The 21,937-nt window shown below is 60.5% G+C and overlaps 4 protein-coding genes across 4 annotated transcripts; 3 read left to right on the top strand and 1 right to left on the bottom strand.

The window, feature by feature from the left end:
• The first annotated feature begins 70 nt into the window (after positions 1 to 70).
• DCAF11 (DDB1 and CUL4 associated factor 11) lies at positions 71 to 7,154 on the top strand. The gene is made up of 8 exons (XM_065414154.1): positions 71 to 87; positions 218 to 322; positions 733 to 790; positions 4,908 to 5,093; positions 5,183 to 5,336; positions 5,807 to 5,959; positions 6,570 to 6,676; positions 7,026 to 7,154. Exons 1-8 carry the CDS (start codon positions 71 to 73, stop codon positions 7,152 to 7,154), a joined length of 909 nt encoding a protein of 302 aa, XP_065270226.1.
• Positions 7,155 to 8,292: 1,138 nt separating this feature from the next.
• Positions 8,293 to 9,757, top strand: FITM1 (fat storage inducing transmembrane protein 1). The gene is given in 4 exon segments (XM_065414557.1): positions 8,293 to 8,454; positions 8,457 to 8,525; positions 8,527 to 8,819; positions 9,154 to 9,757. Coding segments are annotated over 4 exon segments (1,128 nt in total).
• Positions 9,758 to 11,480: 1,723 nt separating this feature from the next.
• On the top strand, positions 11,481 to 18,433 carry PSME1 (proteasome activator subunit 1). Its single transcript, XM_065414563.1, has 11 exons — positions 11,481 to 11,608; positions 12,539 to 12,571; positions 12,691 to 12,753; positions 13,130 to 13,231; positions 13,521 to 13,578; positions 13,695 to 13,792; positions 14,631 to 14,699; positions 14,778 to 14,845; positions 16,891 to 16,945; positions 17,189 to 17,275; positions 17,680 to 18,433. Exons 1-11 carry the CDS (start codon positions 11,570 to 11,572, stop codon positions 17,758 to 17,760), a joined length of 753 nt encoding a protein of 250 aa, XP_065270635.1. The 5' UTR covers positions 11,481 to 11,569; the 3' UTR covers positions 17,761 to 18,433.
• A 362-nt stretch (positions 18,434 to 18,795) lies between these two features.
• Positions 18,796 to 20,349, bottom strand: EMC9 (ER membrane protein complex subunit 9). The gene is made up of 5 exons (XM_065414566.1): positions 20,152 to 20,349; positions 19,814 to 19,890; positions 19,667 to 19,736; positions 19,387 to 19,481; positions 18,796 to 19,086 (listed from the first exon to the last, which is right to left on the bottom strand). Exons 1-5 carry the CDS (start codon positions 20,347 to 20,349, stop codon positions 18,906 to 18,908), a joined length of 621 nt encoding a protein of 206 aa, XP_065270638.1. The 3' UTR covers positions 18,796 to 18,905.
• Between the last annotated feature and the right edge of the window lie 1,588 nt (positions 20,350 to 21,937).

Below are 21,937 nucleotides of genomic sequence, written 5' to 3'. Positions count from 1 at the left end.
ACCCAAAATGCAACTGGCCAGACGTCCATCACGATTGCTTCCTGACCCCTGCAGGCTGCAGCCCTGAAGCATGAGATTGGAGGCTGGGTATCCGCTTCAAATGAGCACATCAGGGGGCAATGCAGGCCCATCCCGTTCTCCCCAAAGGCATGAAGGAAGGGGAAGAGCAGGGGGACCCACAGATTCATGGACTCTGAGGACCACCCCCTCCCCCCAGTCACAGGATTTCAGTGTCTGTCTCTCCTCATCACAGGCCGGACGAGCGCCGGTTCGCTGTCTTCTCCCTCACGGTCTCCTCCGATGGGCGGGAGGTGCTCGGCGGGTAAGTCACAAGGGCACCCCCAAAGCCAAGAGCAGCCCAGGTGGGCTCCTGCATTTCCAGTCCGGTCATGTGGCGAGAGCAGAGAGGATTCTGGGACAGCCCTTACCCATAATGCATGGTGGGATGGCCACTGCCCACAATGGACTTCTGGGAGTCCCTCCCACTCCTTTCTAAAAGGCCCATGGGCAAGAGCGGAGAGGATTCTGGGATAGCAGTTGACCACCCAGCCATGCGCTGTGGCTCTTACCCACAATGCATAGCGAGGTGAGCCCCATTGAGCCGGGTTAGACCAGCTGGGCACCCCTCAAGCCCATACCTCTTCACCAGGGGGGCAGGGTCACCCTCTGTGCCCCTCAGACCCTGCTCCACCTCCAGCCTCGCTGCCTGATGCCTCAGTTTCCCCTCCTCAGGGCTAACGACGGGTGCGTCTACGTATTCGACCGGGAGCAGAATAAACGGACCCTCAAGGTACCTCCCCTGCTGGGGGGCAGGCGGACACACTGGGGGCAGGGAGGGTTCTGGGAGGGTGCTTACCCACAATGCTATGCGGGTTGGTGCACTGGGAGCCCCTTGGTGACAGCAGAGCGGATTCTGGGCACAGGCATTTACGTGACGCTCCCAGCCCCAGAACACGTCTAAAACCTGGAGTTTTATTAAACTGTGTATCCCAAACGGACCAGCCGCAGCTTGCCAAGCCCCTGCTGCTGAGCCCCCCGACTTCTGCTCCTACCCCTGCGCCCCAGACCTGTCCCCTTTGACCTCTTCGGTCGACTTCCAATCCTTAAGATCGCCGGGGCGCTGCCTTGCGAGTGCTACGTTCTCCCCTCGGACCCGGGACTGACGTGGTACAATGGTCCGTCTCTCCCTCCGACGCGCCCGGGAGTCCCGCTAGCTCGTAAGCGCCGTCTCAGCTGTGCCGGGGCTTTGTGTGAAACTACAAACCCTGGATACCACGTGCTCATCTCGTCTGACCTAGATACTGCCGCTCATAGACCACTCCCTCCCCCAGGAATTCCTAGAGCAGCGCTCTTGATTTTAAAATCACCGGGGATGGAGAATCCACCATGACCCTTGATAAGTCGTTCCAATGGTTAGTTACTCTCATGGTTAAATATTTACGCCTTATTTCTGGTCTGAACTTGTCTAGCTTCAGCATCCAGCCACTGGGTCTTGTCACAGCTTCGTCTGCTAGAGTGAAGTGTTCCCCACGGAGGAACTTGTATAGACTGTGATCGAGTCAGCCCTTAGCCTTCTCTGTGTCAGACTCCAAGAGCTTAATTGCTTTGGCTTCTCCCTCGAAGGCAGGTTTTCCAAACCTTGAATCAGTCTCGTAGCTCTTCCCTGAACCCTGGGCGTAGCGTTCCAGCCATGGTCGCACCAGTGCCACATTCAGAGGTAAAATAACCCCTGGATGGAGAGGGTGGAGCAGTGCAAATAATCGATTTTGTGCTTCCCTGGCGATTCCAGAATACATTTTTGCTTCGGATTGGTCTAAAACCCAAACCTTTTGATGGATCAACTCGGAAAATAAATAGTTCTGGGTGGAGTGAAACATTTTGACACAACCAAGAGGGGTTGTTTTACTGCTCACCATTTAAAACCATTTGTTTTTAATCAAATGAAAGGAGACTTTGAACAGAAAGTTGGAAAACGGGGAGACACAACGTTTCGATTTGGGGGACGGGTTCCCTCACTCGGTTGGTTGGTTGGTTTGTTTTTTCCCCCAACCCAAACAATTTGGTGAAACTGGCTCAAATCAGCAGAAAGTTTTGGCGTCACAGATTCTGCATTTTTTACCTTTGAAGAAAGCACAGAAAAAAGTCTGTGGCATGTGACAGACATAAGGACATCCCGGTGATGCGTTCACCGGTCCGATAGTTGGATTTAGACACTAAGTAGGTGCTCAGATGTCGTCACCGCTGGACGTCTTTTCTCTCTAGCTGCGAGTGTCAGCAGCTCTTTCTGGTGATTTCACCTCTTGTCCGCTACAGCTTTCAGACCCCATGTTCTCGTTTTGGCACTGATGCCTTCCAGCGGCCAGTGCGAAGGTCACGGCGTTCGGCTCGGCAGCTCCCAAAGCATCCTGCTCCTTCCCCAGCCGTGGCTGGAAGGGTTCAGAGTTCAGCGTCTGCTGCCGTCACGTAACGCAGTTGATCTTCAATCTGCAAATGACTGGAGTCTGAATTCCTCTCCTCAATCTGAGCTCCGATTGGGCTAGTTTGCCTTGTTCCCAGCATCTTCTCCTACGGTGGCGCTGAAGTTACAAAGCAGTAAAAACTCTTTGTCACCTACTTTTACTCGGTTGACTGGACAATCCTTTCAGGAGCAGGATGTTTAGCTTGAAAACCTGCCCCCCCCCCCCCCCGTAAGATTCCTGCCAAATGCTCTGTCCCCTGTTCAGAGGCCGTGCCAGGCACTGGCTGATCCTAGCAATTCGTTCCGCCTCTTTATGGCCCCTGGGTGCCTCCTTGGAGTTCCCTGATAAACCCAACCCCAGCTGAGATCCAGAAGAGGGGGATTCCCATGGCGTCGGTTCGCCACGTCGTGGTAGACAAACCAGGCTTGTGTGTTTCACCTCAGACTCGGGAATCTGCTCTCCATAATTCCAGCTAAAGTTCAGCTGCATCTTTTTGTTTCCTGATAAGCTACGTCTCCTGCTGCAGGCCGAGCTCGGAGTAAACCGGCTGCATCCCAGCTTCCGGGATTTGGGGCTTGCCAGAAATCCCACTTTCAAGCCAAGTGGCCCCACCCCAGCTGCCCTTTCTTCGGGAGCGGGCGGTTGTGCCGTTTGATTTAAAAGCGCCATCGAGGGCGGGGGTGACACAGCTCCCGTGGGTGTTTGGCTCTTCGTTCCCTTTGCTCTCCCCTGAGCCGCTGTGAAATCTTTTAGCCCACGGCCCTTTCAGTTTGATCTTCCAATGTTAACTCCGGCAACAGAGGCATCCCTGAGCTCCTATCTCTTCCCTGTTTCCACACACTTCTGTACTGCGGGGTGACCACAGAAATGCTCACCCCCAGACCAGGAGCAGCGTCCCCAACCCTGCCGACCTGTCCCCTTTCACCTCTTTAGCTGAGCGCCAGCCCTTAAGAGGGAAGCAGAGCAGGGAAATGGCCTTCAAAGAGCTAATGCCACAGGACCAAGCAGCTAGGCCCTTTGAGCAAGAGCAGAGAGGATTCTGGGAGGGGGCTTACCCACAATGCAAAGCTGCTGGACTGCCCTGGGAGCCTTTGGGAGGACAGAGAGGATTATGGGAGTGCACTTACCCACAATCATAGAATCACTGAACTGGAAGGGACCTCGAGAGGTCATCTAGTCCAGTCCCCTGCACTCAAGGCAGGATGAAGTATTATCTAGACCATCCCTGACAGGTGTTTGTCCAACCTGCTCTTAAAAATCCCCAATGACGGAGATGCCACAATCTCCCTGCGCAATTTATTCCAGTGCTTAACCACCCTGACAGGAAGTTTTTTCCTAATGTCCAACCTAAACCGCCCTTGCTGCAATTTAAGTCCATTGCTTCTTGTCCTAGCCTCAGAGGTTAAGAAGAACAATCTTTCTCCCTCCTCCTTGTAACAACCTTTTATGTACTTGAAAACTGTTATCATGTCCCCTCTCAGTCATCTCTTCTCCAGACTAAACAAACCCAATTTTTGAATCTTTCCTCACAGGTCATGTTTTCTAGACCTTTCATCATTTTTGTTGCTCTTCTCTGGACTCTCTCCAATTTGTCCACATCTTTCCTGAAATGTGGCGCCCAGAACTGGACACAATGAGGCCTGATCAGCGTGGAGTAGAGCAGACTAATTACTTCTCCTGTCTTGCTTACAACACTCCTGCTAATACAGCCCAGAATCATGTTTGCTTCTTTTGCAACACTGTTACACTGTTGACTCATATTTAGCTTGTGATCCACTATGACCCCCCAGATCCCTTTCCGCAGTACTCCTTCCTAGGCAGTCATTTCCCATGTTGTATGTGTGTAAGTGATTGTTCCTTCCGAAGTGGAGTATTTTGCATTCGTCCTTATTGAATTTCATCCTATTTACTTCAGACCATTTCTCCAGTTTGCCCAGATCAGTTTGAATTTTAATTCTATCCTCCAGAGCACGTGCAACACCTCCCAGCTTGGTATCGTCCACAAACTTTATCAGTGTCCTCTCTGTGCCATTCTCTAAATCATTGCTGAAGATATTGAACAGAACCAAACCCAGAACCGATCCCCGCGGGGCCCTACTCGTTATGCCCTTCCAGCCTGACTGTGAACCACTGATAACTATTCTCTGGGAACGATCTTCCAACCAGTTATGCACCCACCTTCTAGTAGCTCCATTGAGGATGTATTTCCCTAGTTTGTTTATGCAAAGCAGCTGGGCCCCACTGGGTCCCTGGAGTGAGAGCAGAGAGAGGGAGGCAGCTTACCCACAATGCAAAGCAGCTGGACTGCCCTGGATGGGACAGAGAGGATTATGGGAGGACACTTACCCACAATGCAAAGCAGCTGGGCTGCCCTGGGAGAGCAGGGAATATTTGTGGAGGGTGCTTACCCACAATGCTGTGTAACCCCTCACCCCACCCCACCCGCAGATCGAGTCCCATGAGGACGACGTGAACGCTGTAGCTTTCGCCGACGACAGCTCCCACATCCTCTTCTCTGGGGGCGATGACGCCATCTGCAAGGTGTGGGACCGGCGCACCATGCGGGAGGACGACCCCAAACCGGTGGGGGTGCTGGCCGGCCACCAGGACGGCATCACCTTCATCGACAGCAAGGTGAGCGCCCCCTGAGGGCTGGATCCCACCCTGTGGTAGAGAGGGCTGGGTGCAGGGTGCTGACCCATCTCTGCCTCCCTCCGCCCCAGGGAGACGCCCGCTATTTGATTTCCAACTCGAAGGACCAGACCATCAAGCTGTGGGACATCCGGCGGCTCTCCGGGCGCGAGGGACTGGAGGCGTCGCGCCAGGCCGTCACCCAGCAGAACTGGGACTACCGCTGGCAGCAGGTGCCCAAGAAAGGTCAGCACGAGGGCATGTAGGAGTGAGAAGTGAGGTGGAAGTAGGAAGGGAGGGGGCAGGAGCCGTGGAATGGGAAGCAGGGCATGAGGGGGCTGGAAGTGGGATGGCGGTGGGAAGTGGGAGGGGAAGTGGAATGAGGTGGGGGAGGAGCAAAGGAAGGGACGGGGACAGGAAGTGGGGGCACCAGGTGGTGTTCTGAGGAAAGCGGGGACAGGAAAGGCATGGGAAGGGGACTGTTCAGCTACTGTGGGGTGGGGCAGGAAGTGGGTGGCAAGAAGGAGGAAGTGGAGTGCAATGGTGGGGAAGGGGAGGCAGAGAGTAGAGGTCAAGGGGGATGCAGGAAGTGACATAAAGGGTGGCATGGTGGCCTTGAGCCTGCCCCCTTGGGGAGGGGGAGCGAAGCAGGAAGTCCCGCCCTGGGTAGGGATCTGGTGAGAGTGCGGGCGGGCTCTAACCCTGTCAATCTCCAGCCTGGCGCAAGACCAAGCTGCCGGGTGACAGCTCCCTGATGACATACCGGGGCCACGGGGTGCTGCACACGCTGATCCGCTGCCGCTTCTCGCCCCCGCACAGCACCGGCCAGCAGTACATCTACAGCGGCTGCTCCACCGGCAAGGTGGTGGGTGAGTGAGGCGGAGTCAGCACCTGCTCCCTGGGCAAGGGCAAAGAGAGGGGGAGCAAAATAGGAAGTCCCACCCACCAGACAAGGGCCGAACAGGAAGCCCTGCCCGTAGGAGGGTGGGGATAGGGCTATGACATGGGGCAAGGCCACCAGTTGGGGGAAGGCCCACCAGCGTACATACACATGGTGGAGCCACTGTGTGGGTGGGAGTGGGGCAAAGCATAGGGGGAAGTGCCATTCTTGGGGGGGCAGGGGACGGCGCAGAGGTCCCCAGGCTTTGGACTGTACCACTCAGTTCAAAGTGGAGGAGAATTACTGGGAAGGACCATTCCTTCACATGGGGCAGGGGGTGTTTGAGACTTGGGCAGTACCACTGCATTCATGGTGGGGGAGACTTGGGCAGTACCACTATATGCTGTAGGGGGAAGAGATCCAGTGGAGGATATAGTACCATTCTATGCGAAATAGGGGGTGGGGGCAGCTGACCTAGGACAAGGTCAGGAGGGCTCATTGTCTGTGTGTGTGGGGGGGTGGGGGTGGAGGGCAAATGGCATATACCATTGTAGTGGGCTGGGGAGAGGGAAATCTCATTCTTGCTGCTCTGCCCCCAGTGTATGACCTCCTGAGTGGGCAGATCATCAAGAAACTGACCAGTCACAAGGCCTGTGTGCGTGATGTCAGCTGGCACCCCTACCAGGAGAAGATCGTCAGCAGTTCGGTGAGTGTGGGGGGGGTCCCAACAGGGGCTGCTCTGCCTGGGGCGCTGACACCGCAGGGGGGGTGTCCCAGCAGCGGCCGCTCTGCCCGAGGGGGGGGACCCCAGCAGGGAGGGGGGGTCTCAGTGGCGGGCACGCCGCCCGGAGGGGGGATCCCAGCGGTGGATGCTCTGCCCGAGGGGGGAATCCCGGCAGGGAGGAGGGGGGATCCCAGCGGCGGATGCTCTGCCCGAGGGGGGACCCTGGCAGGGAGGAGGGGGGATCCCAGCGGGGGGGCGTTCTGCTCGAGGGGGACCCCGGCAGGATCCTGGGGGCGCTTTCACCCCTCTCTCTCTCTCTCTCTCCCGGCAGTGGGACGGCTGTCTGCGCCTGTGGGAATACCGCCAGGCTGAATACTATGAAGACGATCTCAGGGACCCTGCAAACCTCCCTTCGGCTGGGGAGCCCCCCGCGAGCTCCCCTGGCTGCTCTGATCAGTAGGCCCCAGCCCTCTGACTTGGGCGGCTGCCCCGTTTCTCAGTGCTTGGACTTGTGGGGACTGCATTGGGGGCGCTCTGGGCCCTGGACACCCCAAAAGTCCTCTGCCCTGGGCTCAATACCCCAAGGGGCAGTTTGAGGGGAGGAGTCAGTGTCCCCCCACAGTCACTGGGGTGCAGGGATTTGGGAATCCCCCCCATGGGACATTTGATGTGTATTATGGACTGATGTGTAATTTACTGGGTGGGGAATGGGGCGCGGGGCCTGTCTTCTCTAGGGGGCGCCGGCCCCAGGGTAGGGAATGGGGAGCAGAGCCTGTCCCCTCTAGGGGGTGCTGGCCCTGATCCGGCCCCAAGGCAGGGACTGGCTGGCTCGGGGGGCCAGGGAATGGGGTGTGGGGCCTGTCCCCTCTAGGGGGCGCTGGTCCTGATCCAGCCCCAAGGCAGGGACTGGCTGGCTCAGGGGGTGTGGAATGGGGCATGGGGCCTTTCCCCTCTAGGGGGGGTCGGCCCTAGGGCAGGGAATGGGGTGTGGGGCCTGTCCCCTCTAGGGGGCGCTGGCCCTGATCCAGCCCCAAGGCAGGGACTGGCTGGCTCAGGGGGTGTGGAATGGGGCGTGGGGCCTTTCCCCTCTAGGGGGGGTCGGCCCCAGGGCAGGGAATGGGGTGTGAGGCCTGTCCCCTCTAGGGGGCGCTGGCCCTGATCCAGCCCCAAGGCAGGGACTGGCTGGCTCAGGGGGTGTGGAATGGGGCGTGGGGCCTTTCCCCTCTAGGGGGGGTCGGCCCCAGGGCAGGGAATGGGGTGTGAGGCCTGTCCCCTCTAGGGGGCGCTGGCCCTGATCCAGCCCCAAGGCAGGGACTGGCTGGCTCAGGGGTGTGTGGAATGGGGTGCGGGGCCTTTTTTCCCCCCTGCATGCTGGATGGGGCCTGCACCCCCAGGAGGGGCATCTGGGCTCAGCATTGGGGGACCTCCAGCAGGAAACTCTCTGCCCCCCTAAATTTGGGGGAGCCTGGTTGGAGACCCCCACCCCATCTTCATGACTTGTTCTCCCTGCCCTGGCATCCCTTGGCCAGCTCGGGGGGTGGGGGTGGGGGCGGATGTGGGGTTGCCTGTCTGGCAGCCCCTGGAGTTAGGGGGCTGGGATGTTGGGGGGCCTTTCCCCACCCCCCTCGTCAGGTAGCTCCCCACCCTGTTGGGACGGCAGGGTGCAGGGGTGTGTGGCTGGAACATGGGGTGCAGCCCCCCGATTCTGGGAGCAGGGCCTCCGCGCTAGGACAGTTTGGGGGCACCCGGGGGGGGGGAGGAATGGGACTCTGTCTGTGCCGCCTGCTGTCTGTCAATAAACCTCTCGACATTCCTCAGGCTGCGTCCTTGGGGGGGCGGCGCCCGGGCTCAGCTGTCGCCGTGCGTCACTGTCGGGGGAGGCCATGGCCGGGAGCGGGGGCCGCCTGCCCCTCGCCCTGCTGGTCACTGTGGCCGGCTGGGCCCTGGCCCTGGCCCGGGGCCTGGTGTTTCTGAGCAGCGAGCGCTGCGCCTGGCTCCTGGGCGCCCCCTGCCTGCGGCGGGCGTATCACGCCTGGCTGGCAGGCGCCGTCCTGCTGGGGCCCCTGCTGCACCCCTTCGCCGACCCCCACGCCATCCTCGCCAACCAGCGCAACTTCTTCAGCCGGTGAGCGGGGGAGGGCAGAGCCCCATGGGGGGGGAAGATGGGCAGGGGGTCACGGTCGGGGCTGTCAGGATGGGGGGTGGATGGGGTTGGGGAGGGAGGTCCAGGGCTGGGGGGACAGGGAGTCCTAGGGGTGGGGTGGGGCCGTGGGGGGGAGAAGGAGGCCTAGGACGTGTAGGGCTGTGGGGGACCGGACAGGGAGGCCCAGGGCTGGTGTGGGGCTGGGGGGGACCGGGCAGGGGCTGGTGTGGGGCCACCAGGCAGGGAGGCCCGGGGCTGGTGTGGGGGCCAGGCAGGGGGCCCAGGACACCCCCTAACGTGCCCCCTCTCCCCACAGCACGTTCGTGGCCTCGGCCTGGGGCTGGACCTGCATCCTGGCGGGCGGCTTTGCCCTGCTCGTGAGCTACGGGGCGACAGGCCGGGCCCTGGCCCCCCTGCGCCCGCTGGCCCGGCTGGCCGTGGGCACGGGGCTGCAGCTGGCCGCCGCTGCCGCCTTCGGGCTCGTGGAGGAGCTGACAGGTTACTGCTACGCCCCCCTGCCGGCTGGCACCCTGCTGCCCCCCCTGCCCGACCGGCCAGGCTGCCTGGCCGCTGGGCACCGCTGGCGCGGCTACCTGCCCTCCCGGCCCGCCTTCCTGCTCACCTTCTGCTGCCTGCTGCTGGCCGAGGAGCTGGCCGTCTTCCGGCGCTACTTGGCCCGCGGGCACCCGGCCGGCGCCCCCCTGCGCCTCGTCTTCCTGCTCAACGTGCTGCTGCTGGGCCTGTGGAACCTCCTGCTGCTGGGCACCGCTGTGTACGGCCCGGCCTACGGGCCCCAGCTGGTGGGGGCCGCCGTGGCCACCCTGGCCTGGTACCTCACTTACCAGGGCTGGTACCGCGCCCGCTGGTCCCCCGGCCGCCCGGGGGCTGGCCTCTTCCTCAAGGGCGAGCCGCGTGCCTGAGGGACCCAGGCATCCGGGAGAAGCACAGCCCCCCTCCCCCCAGCCTGGAGAGGGACTGTCCCCACCGCCAGCTGGGGGTGAATGGGGGGGGAGGCAGGAGTGATGGGGAGCTGGCTGCTGAAGGAACCCAGGTGTCCTGGCAAGTGGGGGGGGGAGCAGATCCAGAAGGCCACGGGAGGGGACCCAAGTGTCCGGGAGAGGATCCCTCCCCCCACCCTCGAAAGGGGCTGAAACCCTCTCCTGAGGGAAATGGGGTTGGGGGGGGCAGGCGTCCGGGAGTTGGAGGGTGTTGGGGTGGGAGGGGAACCCAGGTGTCCGAGGAGGAATGGAGGCCCCCCCCAACCCCTTCCTTGTGGGGGCAGGAAGACTGGGGGAGTTAATTCAGGGATGGGGCCCCAGGCATCTGTCGGGGAGGGGGGGGGCGGGGGGAAATCCCAGCATGGAGCGAATGACAACAGGGGGACCTAGGCATCCGGGGCACAAATAAAACATGGCCACCTGCCCTCAGTGGGGAAAAGCCTGTTGCTGTGGTTTATTGGGGTTGCTGGGGCAGGGTGACCTGGGGGGGGGGGGTGACACTCCTCATGGGAATGATGGGGGAAGGGGACCCTGGTATCTGGGGGATTAGCCGAGGGTGGGGGCACTGCTGGAGGGAAGCTCGCAGCACTGGAGTCCTCCCTCCCCCCAGCTGCGGGCACTGCTCTGAGCTCACAGCCCAGCAACCGGAAGCTCGCAGCCCAGACACACACACACCCTGGGGGCACTGCGGGGGGGGGGGGGAAGCTCGCAGCCCGGACCCACACAACCTGCCCACTGGGGGAGAAGCTCTTGCAGCCTGGACCCCCCTTCCCCTACTGGGGGCACTGCTGGGAGAAGCTCACAGCCCAGACATCCCTCCCCCGCTGGGGGCACTGCGGGGGGAAGCTCACAGCCTGGACCCACACACCCTGCCCCCTGGGGGCACTGCTGGGAGAAGCTCGCAGCCCAGACATCCCTCCCCCGCTGGGGGCACTGCGGGGGGAAGCTCACAGCCTGGACCCACACACCCTGCCCCCTGGGGGCACTGCTGGGAGAAGCTCACAGCCCAGACATCCCTCCCCCGCTGGGGGCACTGCGGGGGGAAGCTCACAGCCTGGACCCACACACCCTGCCCCCTGGGGGCACTGCTGGGAGAAGCTCGCAGCCCAGACATCCCTCCCCCGCTGGGGGCACTGCGGGGGGAAGCTCACAGCCTGGACCCACACACCCTGCCCCCTGGGGGCACTGCTGGGAGAAGCTCACAGCCCAGACATCCCTCCCCCGCTGGGGGCACTGCGGGGGGAAGCTCACAGCCTGGACCCACACACCCTGCCCCCTGGGGGCACTGCTGGGAGAAGCTTGCAACCCAGACATCCCTCCCCCGCTGGGGGCACTGCGGGGGGAAGCTCACAGCCTGGACCCACACACCCTGCCCCCTGGGGGCACTGCTGGGAGAAGCTTGCAACCCAGACATCCCTCCCCTGCTGGGGGAAACTCAGAGCCTGGACATCCCTCCCCCGCCGGAGGCACTACGGGGGAAGTTCGCAACCCGGACCAGCCCCAGCCCCACCCCCCCGGGGGCACTGCTGGGGGAAGCTCGCAGCCCGGAGATCCCGCCCCCACTGGGGACACTGTTGTGGGAAGCTCGCAGCTCGGACCCGCCCCCCCCCCCTCCGGCCGGGACTTCCCCCGCGACTCCGTCAGTTTCGTTTTCACTTTTCAACTCGCACCATCATCCCCCCCCGCCACGCACCTCGGGCCCCCCAGCTCCGTCACGCGACACCCCCCCCCCCCATGGCTGCGCTGCGGATCAGCCCCCAGGCCGAGGCCCAGGTGAGGGGGGGGGGGAACCTGGCTGGGGAAATGCGGGGCTGGGGGGAGCAGATTTATGTGGGGCCTGATTGGGGGGGGGGTTGGAGGACACGGAGGGGGAGTGGGGCCGAGGGGTGCAGGAAAGGGAGGGCTGGAGGGTTCGGGGAGCCGGAAGGGGGGAGCTTGGCTGGGGGGCAGGGAGGGGGTGTTGGGCTGGGGGGCTCGGGGGAAGGGGGTGTTGGGATGGGGGTTAGGGGGAGCTGAGCTAGGGAGCTTGGGGGGAGCGGGGCTGTGGGGAGCAGGGAGGTGGAGCTGGGCTGGGGGGGCTCGGGGGAAGGGAGGGGGTGCTGGATTGGGGGGAGAGGGGGAGCTGGGCTGGAGGGTTCGTGGGACGGGGGTGCTGGGCTGGGGGGGCGAGGGGGAAGGGACGGGGGGCTGGGGGACTCGGGGGGAGCTGGGCTGGGGGGTTCGTGGGAAGGGGGGAGCTGGCCTGGGGGGCTCAGGGGACGGGAGGGGGTGCTGGATTGCGTGTTTGCCTGGGGAATTCGGGATGCAGCTGGGGGTAGATGAGGGGGTCTGTGCCTCTCCCCAAGCCCGGGCCCTGCCCATCGCCCTGAGGGGGCAGCACGGTGACCCCAGTGGGGAGGTTTCCATGGGGCAGTCGGTTCCCAGGCCGGACGGGAAGGGCCCCTTCACGCCCCATCACCAGCGCAGATGGGGCAGGGCCCGGCAGGTGGCTGGGGGGATCGGGTGTCGGTGGCTGGGGGGATCGGGTGTCGGTGGCTGGCGGGGTGCCCGGGGCGGGGGGCTGGCAGAGAGCCCAGGATTGCTGGGGACTGGCAGAGAGCCTGGGCGGGGAGGGGGGACGCGGAGGGAGCGGGGAGGGGGGACGCGGAGGGAGCGTCCTGCTGGGACATTTGACCCCCCCCAAAATTTCTTTCCCCTCCCCAGGTGGATTCCTTCCGGACCCAGCTCTGTGCCCAGGTGAGACGCTGCAAGCTTCCCCCAGCAGTGCCCCCAGCCAGTGGGAGGAGGGAACCCAGGGCTGTGAGCTTCCCCCCAGCAGTGCCCCCCCATACTGACCTTCTTCCCCCTCCCCCCAGGCTGAAGTGCTGGTTGGGACCCGGTTCCCCAGTAAGATAACTCAGCTGGATGCATTCCTCAAGGTATTTGGGGGGCAGGGAGGGGGGCAGGGGATGGGGCAGGAGGGGGGATGTGGGTTTGCCTGGGACACGGGATGGGGGGATTTAAGGGGATCGTCAAGGGGCAGGGAGGGACATTAGAGGGTTTTGAGGGGCAGAGGGTGGGAGGCAGATTTGGGGACAGGGGCAAGAGGGTTTGGGGGAATGTGGGGGCTGGAAGGGGATTGGGGGGCTGGGTGGGGGAATTATGGGGACTGGGAACAGGGTTGGTGGCTCGGGGGACGGGTGGGGGCATCATGGGGGGTGGGGAAGGTGGGGGGCCAGGAGAGGGGGGTTGGGGCAAGGGTGAAAGGTCACTCTGGGGGGCCCAGCTGCTCATCACCCCTCCCCTTCCCCCCAGGACCCGGCGCTGAACGTGGGGGACTTTGAGTCCCTGCGGGCCCCGCTCGACATCCCCATCCCTGACCCTGCCAAGGAGAAGGCAAAAGCCGAGCGCCGCAAGGTGAGCTGGGGGGACCCCAACATCGGGGGGAGCCCAACACGCCCCCCCGGCATGACAGCTGAGACTGGGGGGGGGGAGTTGGGTCATGAGGTCCCACAAACCCACAGGTCAGATCTGGGGCTCTCTCCCTCCCTGCACCCCCATTTTCTCATTCTGTTCTTTTGGGGGGTTCACCGGATGGGGGGGTTCTACAGTTCCATCGCCCCTCAAGGGAGGAGGGTGATGGGGGGGGGGCCTGGGACTTCTGCCCTACACCCCCATTTTCTCCTGTCCTTCTCCTCCGGGGCAGAAGGAAGAAAAGAAGGAAGAGAAGAAAGACGAGAAGAAGTCGGAGGAGGAGGATAAAGGTGAGTGGGGGGCCCAGATCTGCGGGGGCCTCCATTGATGGGGGTTGGGCCCCTGCCCCCCGCTGCTTCTGGGGGTCTGAGGGTCCCACCCCCCCTATTTGTCTGTCTTTCCCCAGCGCCCCCCTGTGGCCCCGTGAGCAGCAATGAGACGGTTGTGGGGCTGGTGAGCCGAGTGAAAGCCGAGATCCAGGGCGCCAAGGAGGAGCTGGGGCTGGTGAGTGTGAGACGGAGCCACAATAGACCCCGGCCTGGCCACCGTGCAACACGCACCCTGCACGACGCTCGTCCCCCGTGCGCACAAGACGGCCCCGGCCAGGCCACCGTGCAACACGCCCCGTGCACGATGCTCGTCCCCCGTGCACACAACACGACCCCGGCCTGGCCACTGTGCAACACGCCCCGTGCACAGTGCTCGTCCCCCGTGCACACAACACGACCCCGGCCTGGCCACTGTGCAACACGCACCCTGCACGACGCTTGTCCCCCGTGCGCACAACACGGCCCCGGCCAGGCCACCGTGCAGCACGCACCCTGCACGATGCTCGTCCCCCGTGCGCACAACACGACCCCGGCCTGGCCACCGTGCAGCACACACCCTGCACGATGCTCGTCCCCCGTGCGCACAACACGACCCCGGCCTGGCCACTGTGCAACACGCACCCTGCACGACGCTCGTCCCCCGTGCGCACAACACGGCCCCGGCCAGGCCACCGTGCAGCACACACCCTGCACGACACTCGTCCCCCATGCACACAACACGACCCCGGCCTGGCCACTGTGCAACACGCACCCTGCACGACGCTCGTCCCCCGTGCGCACAACACGGCCCCGGCCAGGCCACCGTGCAGCACACACCCTGCACGACACTCGTCCCCCATGCACACAACACGACCCTGGACACTGCCACCGTGAAACACGCCCCCTGCAGGATGCTCACGCCCCGTGCACACAACGCAAGAGGATGCACCACACGCCTAGGTAACACACCCAGCAGGTCCCATCCCCTCCAACGGGGCAGAAGGACACACACTCATGGTCTCTCTCGTCCCCAGGTCTCTGTCTGGGTTCAACTCCAGGTGCCCCGTATCGAAGACGGCAACAATTTTGGGGTTGCAGTCCAGGTGAGCGTCCCCCCTTCTCTAAACTGCCCCCCACTTCCCCCCCTCCCAGCTCATTAACCCCCCTCTCCCCCTCCCCAGGAGAAGGTGTTTGAGCTGATGACGGCCTTGCGGACGAAGCTGGAAGGATTTCAGACCCAGATCTCCAAGTGAGTCCCAAATTTGGGGGGACCCCTTCCACCCCCAAATCCAAGCCAGGGACCCCTCCCATCCCTGTCCCATCAACTTGGTTAAAAGCAAAACAAAGAACCAACCAACCACCCACAAGAACCAAGAAAATTCAAGGGCAAAACCCGCTGTTAAATGCAGGGGGGAAAAGAGCTTGAAAAATCCAAAGGAGTTAAATGCCAAAAACCGTTAAAAGGAAAAATTGGCTTTTTTTTCACAAAAGCAAGGAATCGAAATGGCAACAAACTTCATTCAATGCAACCTTTTAAGCTCACAAAAATCCCCAAGGAAATTAAATCCCAAACGCTGCGCCCAGTGCCGAGACATTAATTAAAAAAAACCAAGGAAATTAAATTGCCTCCTATTTAAAACAATCTTAATATTTTGCATTTAGCAACCATTTGTGCATTACAATGATTTCGACTTCACAACCTTGATATTTGATATTTTAAGAAGTTTTGCATTACAATTTTTCCTCTCCTTTGCAGCCTTCATATTTTGTAATTTTAAAAGGAAGTTAAAATGCACAGTGTCGGTAGATGCAAAAAACATTAAATGCAAAATGTGAAGGATGCAAAGGGGAAGGGTACTGTAAAAAAAAAATTGTTCAATGCAAACGTAAAGATTGGAAAAATACTGTGTGTGTTAATTTCCTCGTTATTGGAAATTAAAATTCTTGCACTTTTAAAAAATGTAAAAAACATTACATGCAAAATCTTTAAGCCACAATCGTACGAACACTTATACATGTGCTTAACTTTACTCCTGGGTGTTAGTATCACGGGTAATAGGCCTAAAATTAAGCCCAGGTATATGTGTTTGTGGAATTAGCAACTGAATTTGCAATTTAAAAAAGCTGTGAAGAGTAAATGCAAAAATTGTTAAATGCAAAATTATCCTGCCCCCCCCCCCAAAGGAAATTAAATGCAATAAAACTTAGTTTCCACATAACATTTAAGCTTGAAAACTAGCAAAAAAAAGTTAGTTTCCAGAATGTAAAAATTTTTTGTCAAATGCAAAACATTTTAGTTTGCCAAAAATAAAGCAATGACTTTTTTCCCAGTGCAAAATGGTACCGGTTGCATGGAGGATTAGAATGCAAAACCAAATATAAAATGCAAAAAAAAACCCTGCTTGCCAAAAGAGAGGAACATTTAACGCCAATGAATTGTGTTAAATGCAAAATACTAAAGGTTGCAAAATCAATTTAAATGCAAAATATCTTACCCATCAAATTTTTAATCTAAAAAAACCCTCAGGGAATCTTAAATGTGGAAAATAATTGATGCAAAATTAATGAAGGTTGTAAAAAGAGAGCAAATGAATAACAATTAATTGCATTGAGCGTAACATATAAAAATTGCAAAAATTTGAAAATGGCATTTCATTGTCTTCGAAATGTGCTTTGCGACCTTTAATATGTGTTTGAATTTTAAAACACTCCTTTCTGTTTGCAACCCAAAGTCCCAGCCGGTTTGATTTGGTCATTGCAAGCGTCATGTTTTTGCACGTGCAGTTCTGTGTTATAAATCGAATTTGAGGTCAGTACAAGGAGCCATAATACTTTGCAGGGACCAATATTTGTGCACATTGAAATTCCTTGGTCGTTGGTGTTCCCTCAAGATTAAAAATTTGGCATTTCCGATTTTATTTTCAATCTTGCAAAACCAAAGCCTCCCCCCCAGGAAACGTAACAAGCCTAATACTGCTCAATGCCAAATAAATGAACGCGGCCAAAAGGGTTTGAATGCAAATCCAACTTCGTTACCTGCAGATCGTTTCCTGGTTCGGGGGGGCGCGTTACATTTTCTGAAATTTTGTTAAGTTAGGAGGGTGGAAAACAAGGAAATTCTCACTGCCCCAAAACTTCATGACGGTCACACAGTGGAGAGATTGGGCTACCCTTGTAGGGGGAGCCGCCTGCAAGGTGTCCCCCCTCCCCCCGCAATGAGAGCCCCCAGCTCGTCGTTCCTCACCCCCAATTTGGGGCTTCAGCTCTGACTTCTGATTCCCCCGCCACACACAGGTATTTTTCCGAGAGAGGCGACGCAGTGGCTAAAGCGGCCAAAAATCCTCACGTGGTAAGTGTCTGGGATGGGTGCAGCCGCCCGGACGCCAGGGTTCCCTGCTGCGCAGGAGAGGGGGTGCCCGGACGCCAGGGTTCTCTGCTACGCGGGAGGGGGGGGGCGCCCGGATGCCAGGGTTCCCCACTGCACAGGAGGGGGGCTGCCCGGACGCCTGGGTTCCCCAGCAGGGGCTCTGGGACACCAGGGATGGTGGGGGAGACACTGGGCCCCTCATTTCCCTGGTTCTGCCCCCCGCAGGGTGATTACCGGCAGCTGGTGCACGAATTGGACGAGGCGCAATACGCTGAGATCCGGCTGATGGTGATGGAAATCCGGAACCTCTACGTGAGTGGGGGGGGGGGGGGGGGAAGCTGGAGAGAATCAGAGGGTTGGGCCAGGGGGATTGAGGGGAATAGCTGGGAGAGTGCAGTGAACGGGGAGGGGGGGCAGCTTCTCTTCTGTGTTGTAACCCCGTCCCCCCACTTCTTCCCTGAACCCCCATTCCACTCTCATGCTGCCCCGGCCTCAGCCATCTGGGAAGGGAGAGACAGCCGAGTTGGGGGGCTTTTCTGGGGGGAGCGGGTTTGGGGGTGGGGGGTGAAGGCCAACATTAAATGGACCCCAGAAGACCTGGATCCCCCAGGGTAGGACTTGTGGGGGACAGAGGTGAACCCCTAATTTAGCCTCACCCCTAGAAGCCGGCAGCACCCCAATCCTAGACCAACTTCCCCATCTCCTCCCACCCCCAGGCCATTCTCTACGACATCGTGGTCAAGAACTTCGAGAAGATCAAGAAGCCACGGGGCGAAACCAAAGGCATGATCTACTGAGTGACCTTTCACCTCCGGCCTCCACCAATCGCAGGGCGGGTTGGGAAGAGAGGCAAAGGCGGGACTTCCTGTCTCGCCGCCTGCTGCTGATCAGAAAAATAGAGCTTTAGGGGTTTCGCGGCCGGTTTTGATTTAAAAAAAAAAAAAAGAAAGAAAGAAAAGGCAACAAAATGCCAAAAATTTGCGAAATGGAAAATGTTCGAGGTTGTTGGAAAATTAAGGAAATGAAACTTTGTTTGCCAGAAAAGGAAACTGAATGGCCCCAAACAAACCTGTGAAATCATTTTAAAGATGCAAAAAAAATTAAGGACTTAAAAAAAATTGAAGGAAATTGAGCAGCAAAAAAATGAAAGGACAAGATCTGATGGCGACAAAGTCTCTGCCCCCAAGTCTGCGTGAAATGGCAAAAATTCAACCTGGCCCCAATGAAGAAAAGCCGTAAACGAGCATGATTCAGTACGACGAGCGTCATGAAATGGAAACCACGAACGTCAGAACAAATCCCGGGACTGGAAAGCCAAACCACGCCCTTACAGGGAAGATTTTGCCCCCACAAATTTAGGTTTTTGGCATTTTAATTCCTTATTTTGTCCTTTTCGCAACTAGTTTTGCCTTATGTTCCTTAGCAGTTTAAGGAGTTGCAATAAAATAAAATGAACGAATTGAAAGCAAATGGCCCCAAATTCTGTTGGGTCCGAGGTCGGTGGTGACATTTCCTTGGGGTTTTTACAGTCATATTTTGCATGTCAGGAGGTTTGGGGCATTGAATGGCCTTCAGTTTTTTGCCGTCCGACACTCATCGCTTAGGGGGAGGAAGATGTTGGGAAAACGACAGAACAATCAGGTGCCGAAAAGGAAAAATAAAAATAATCCAAAGGAAATTAAAGGCCAAAATAAAAAACTTTGTGAAATCTGCAAAAATGTAGCCAAAAAAGGGACCTAAATTTAGCATTTGGGGGCTGATGTGAGGCCCAGGGGGAGGAGTCTGGGCTCATTGGGGGAGGGGAATGGGTGGAATAAATATAAAGGAATCAGTGAAAGTCAGCTGAGTCTTTACTCGGGCCAGCCAATGGGGGCGTGCCATTGTTCCAAGCAGTCCAATCAGAATACAGCCCCGGTTTCCCCAGGCCAGCCAATAGGGTCCCTCAGGCGCTGCCGTTGGCGACAGACACCAGCCGGGCGATCTCGGTGTTGAGGTGCTGATTGGTCCAGTCCCGTCTGATGTCATCAAGGTGGGCGTCAAAGTCGACCAATTGGGTGTGAGCTTTGGCCTCCAGCAGGGACTTGCAAATGTGGCGGGAGGATTCCCAGTCACGCCACATGACTCTGAAAGAGACAGGAGGGGGCGAGGTAAGTCCCGGATGCCTGGTCCCATCCCCTGTCACCCTGAGGGCTGGGAGCATGGGGGGAGGGGGGTGCCATCCCGAACGCCTGGGTCCCATCCCCGGTCACCCTGAGGGCTGGGAGCATGGGGGGGGGGGGTGACGTCCCGGACGCCTAGGTCCCATCCCTGGTCACCCTGAGGGCTGGGCCGCGTGGGGGCACCATCCCAGACTCCTGGGTCCCATTCCCAGGGACTGGGTAGCATGGGGGACCCATGGCAGGTTTTGGGGGAACCCCACTCACAGGTTCTTGTCCTTGGGGAGCCAGTGCCGATCCCGCTGCTCCAGCACAACGACGGGGGGCACGCGGGGGTTCTGGGTCAGTTTCCGGTTATCCAGCTGGGGGGAAGGAGAAGGGGGGCAGTTGGGGGACATGCTGGGAAGACCCCCCCAACCACCCCCCAAATGTCAATCACAGCCCCCCACCCTCCGTAGGCACCCCCATGGGGTCCCTGATCACAGCCCCACACACACACCCTGCCCCCAGGGGGCCCACTCCAGCCCCCCCAAACCCCAGATCTCACCATGATCAATACAGCACCCTCAGAGAGCTCAGCCAGGCGTCCAGCCATCTTCAGAGCCAGGGGGGTGGGGCTACATGGGGGGGCAGGAGAGATGTCAGGGGGGAATGGGGACCCCCTCCCTGCCCCCCCGGGGACCCCTAAAGTTACCTCATGTCGTCCAGCCCGGCATTGGCCTGGTAGTACCCAGCCACCAGCAGGTTAGAGCGAGACGCCCAGAGATCAACCTGGGAAGAGGGGAGAGGTCGAAAGGGGAGCGTGCCCCATAAAGAGCCCCCCTGCCACCTGGTGCCCCCCACTCCACACAGAGGCCCCCCTGCCCTCCCAACACCCCCTGCCACCTGGTCCCCCCCCCTCCCCATATGGAGCCCCCCCACCGAGCCCCCAACACCCACTGCAGTCTGGCGCCCCCAGCCCCCCCACCCCCTAGGGAGCCCCCCTGCCCAGCCCCGACCACCCCCTGCCTCACGGTGCCCCCTGCCGCCCACCTGGTTCAGAGCCACCTCCAGCATGACGCTGAGCGCCAAGTTGCTGTGGAAAAGGGGGACGCAGTCGGTGAGGAACAGACACTCGGGGGGGCCCCCCCGGCGCCCCAGGAGCAGCCCATTGACGGCGGCGTGGGGGTGCCGGGCGGCGTGGAGGCACATCTTAGCATAGGCCTGGGCGGAGACCTCCACCTCGCCCATCCTGCCAGGCAGCAAAGGGTTAACACAGCCGGTGCCCCTCACTCCCGACCCGCAGCCCCCGCTAGCCCAGCTCTGCCCCCCCAGCCCTCCCAACCCGCAGCCCCCGCTAGCCCAGCTCTGCCCCCCCAGCCCTCCCAACCCGCAGCCCCCCGCTAGCCCAGCCCTGCCCCCCCAGCCCTCCCAACCCGCAGCCCCCCGCTAGCCCAGCTCTGCCCCCCTAGCCCTCCCAACCCGCAGCCCCCGCTAGCCCAGCTCTGCCCCCCCAGCCCTCCCAACCCGCAGCCCCCGCTAGCCCAGCTCTGCCCCCCCAGCCCTCCCAACCCGCAGCCCCCGCTAGCCCAGCTCTGCCCCCCCAGCCCTCCCAACCCGCAGCCCCCCGCTAGCCCGGCCCTGCCCCCCAGCCCTGCCGGTGCCCCTCACTCCCGACCCGCAGCCCCCCCCAGCCCCCCCGACCCGCAGCCCCCCGCTAGCCCGGCCCTGCCCCCCGGCCCTGCCGGTGTCCCTCACTCCCGACCCGCAGCCCCCCCCAGCCCCCCCGACCCGCAGCCCCCCGCTAGCCCGGCCCTGCCGGTGTCCCTCACTCCCGACCCGCAGCCCCCCCAGCCCAGCCTTGGGCAGCCCCCCAGCCCTCCCAACCCGCAGCCCCCGCTAGCCCAGCTCTGCCCCCCAAGCCCTCCCAACCCGCAGCCCCCCGCTACCCCGGCCCTGCCCCCCAGCCCTGCCGGTGCCCCTCACTCCCGACCCGCAACCCCCCCAGACCAGCCTTGGGCGCCCCCCCCCCCAACCCGCAGCCCCCCCCTAGCCCAGTCCTGCCCCCCCGCCCTGCCGGTGCCCCTCACTCCCGACCCGCAGCCCCTGCTAGCCCGGCCCTGGGATCTCACCTTCCCCCTGCACTGAGCCCCCCCCAGGATATTGCTTGTCAGGGTACCCCCGGCTGCCCCCCTCGCCCTCTGATTGGCTGACTACAGACCAATCGCGTCTCGAGTGTGCGCTTTGCTTCTCTGGGTCCTGATTGGCCAGTGCTCCCTCCCCACAAGGGCATGGGGCCGCTGCTCTCTTCGCCGATTGGCTGAGTGCCGCCCCCTTCCGGAACGTGCCCTCCCAGGTCCTCCAGAGCCATAGAGGCGGCGCCTAGAGCGGCCCCAGGAGCAGCAGAATCCGGAAAAGACTTATCCCTGCCCCATGGGGCGGGGCTACGGGGCGTTACCCACCATGCCCTGGGGCACATGATAAAATGCGGGGGCGGGGCACAATTGCCTAGGCTCAAGGGGGGATGACAGAGCACTACCCATGATGCCCTGGGGCACAGATGCTAATCTAAGGGCTACAGTGCTTTACCCACAATGCCCCGGGGGCTAGGCACCGAGGGGCCCGTTCCCCACAATGCCCCAGGGCCGGGAGCCAGGTGCCGAAGGGCCCATTCCCACAATGCGCTGGGGGGCCTGTTCCCACAATGCCCCAGATGCCGAAGGGCCCATTCCCACAATGCGCTGGGGGGCCCGTTCCCACGATGCCCCGGGGGCCAGGCGCTACGGGGTCCTTTCCCCACAACACCCTGGGGGGCAGACACCAAGGGGCCTGTTCCCAC

Source organism: Emys orbicularis, chromosome 12 (assembly GCF_028017835.1).
Source record: "Emys orbicularis isolate rEmyOrb1 chromosome 12, rEmyOrb1.hap1, whole genome shotgun sequence".
Taxonomy (NCBI): domain Eukaryota; kingdom Metazoa; phylum Chordata; order Testudines; family Emydidae; genus Emys; species Emys orbicularis.
The sequence above is the reverse complement of the archived record's forward strand: the minus strand, read 5'-3'. Positions and strand labels throughout refer to the sequence as shown.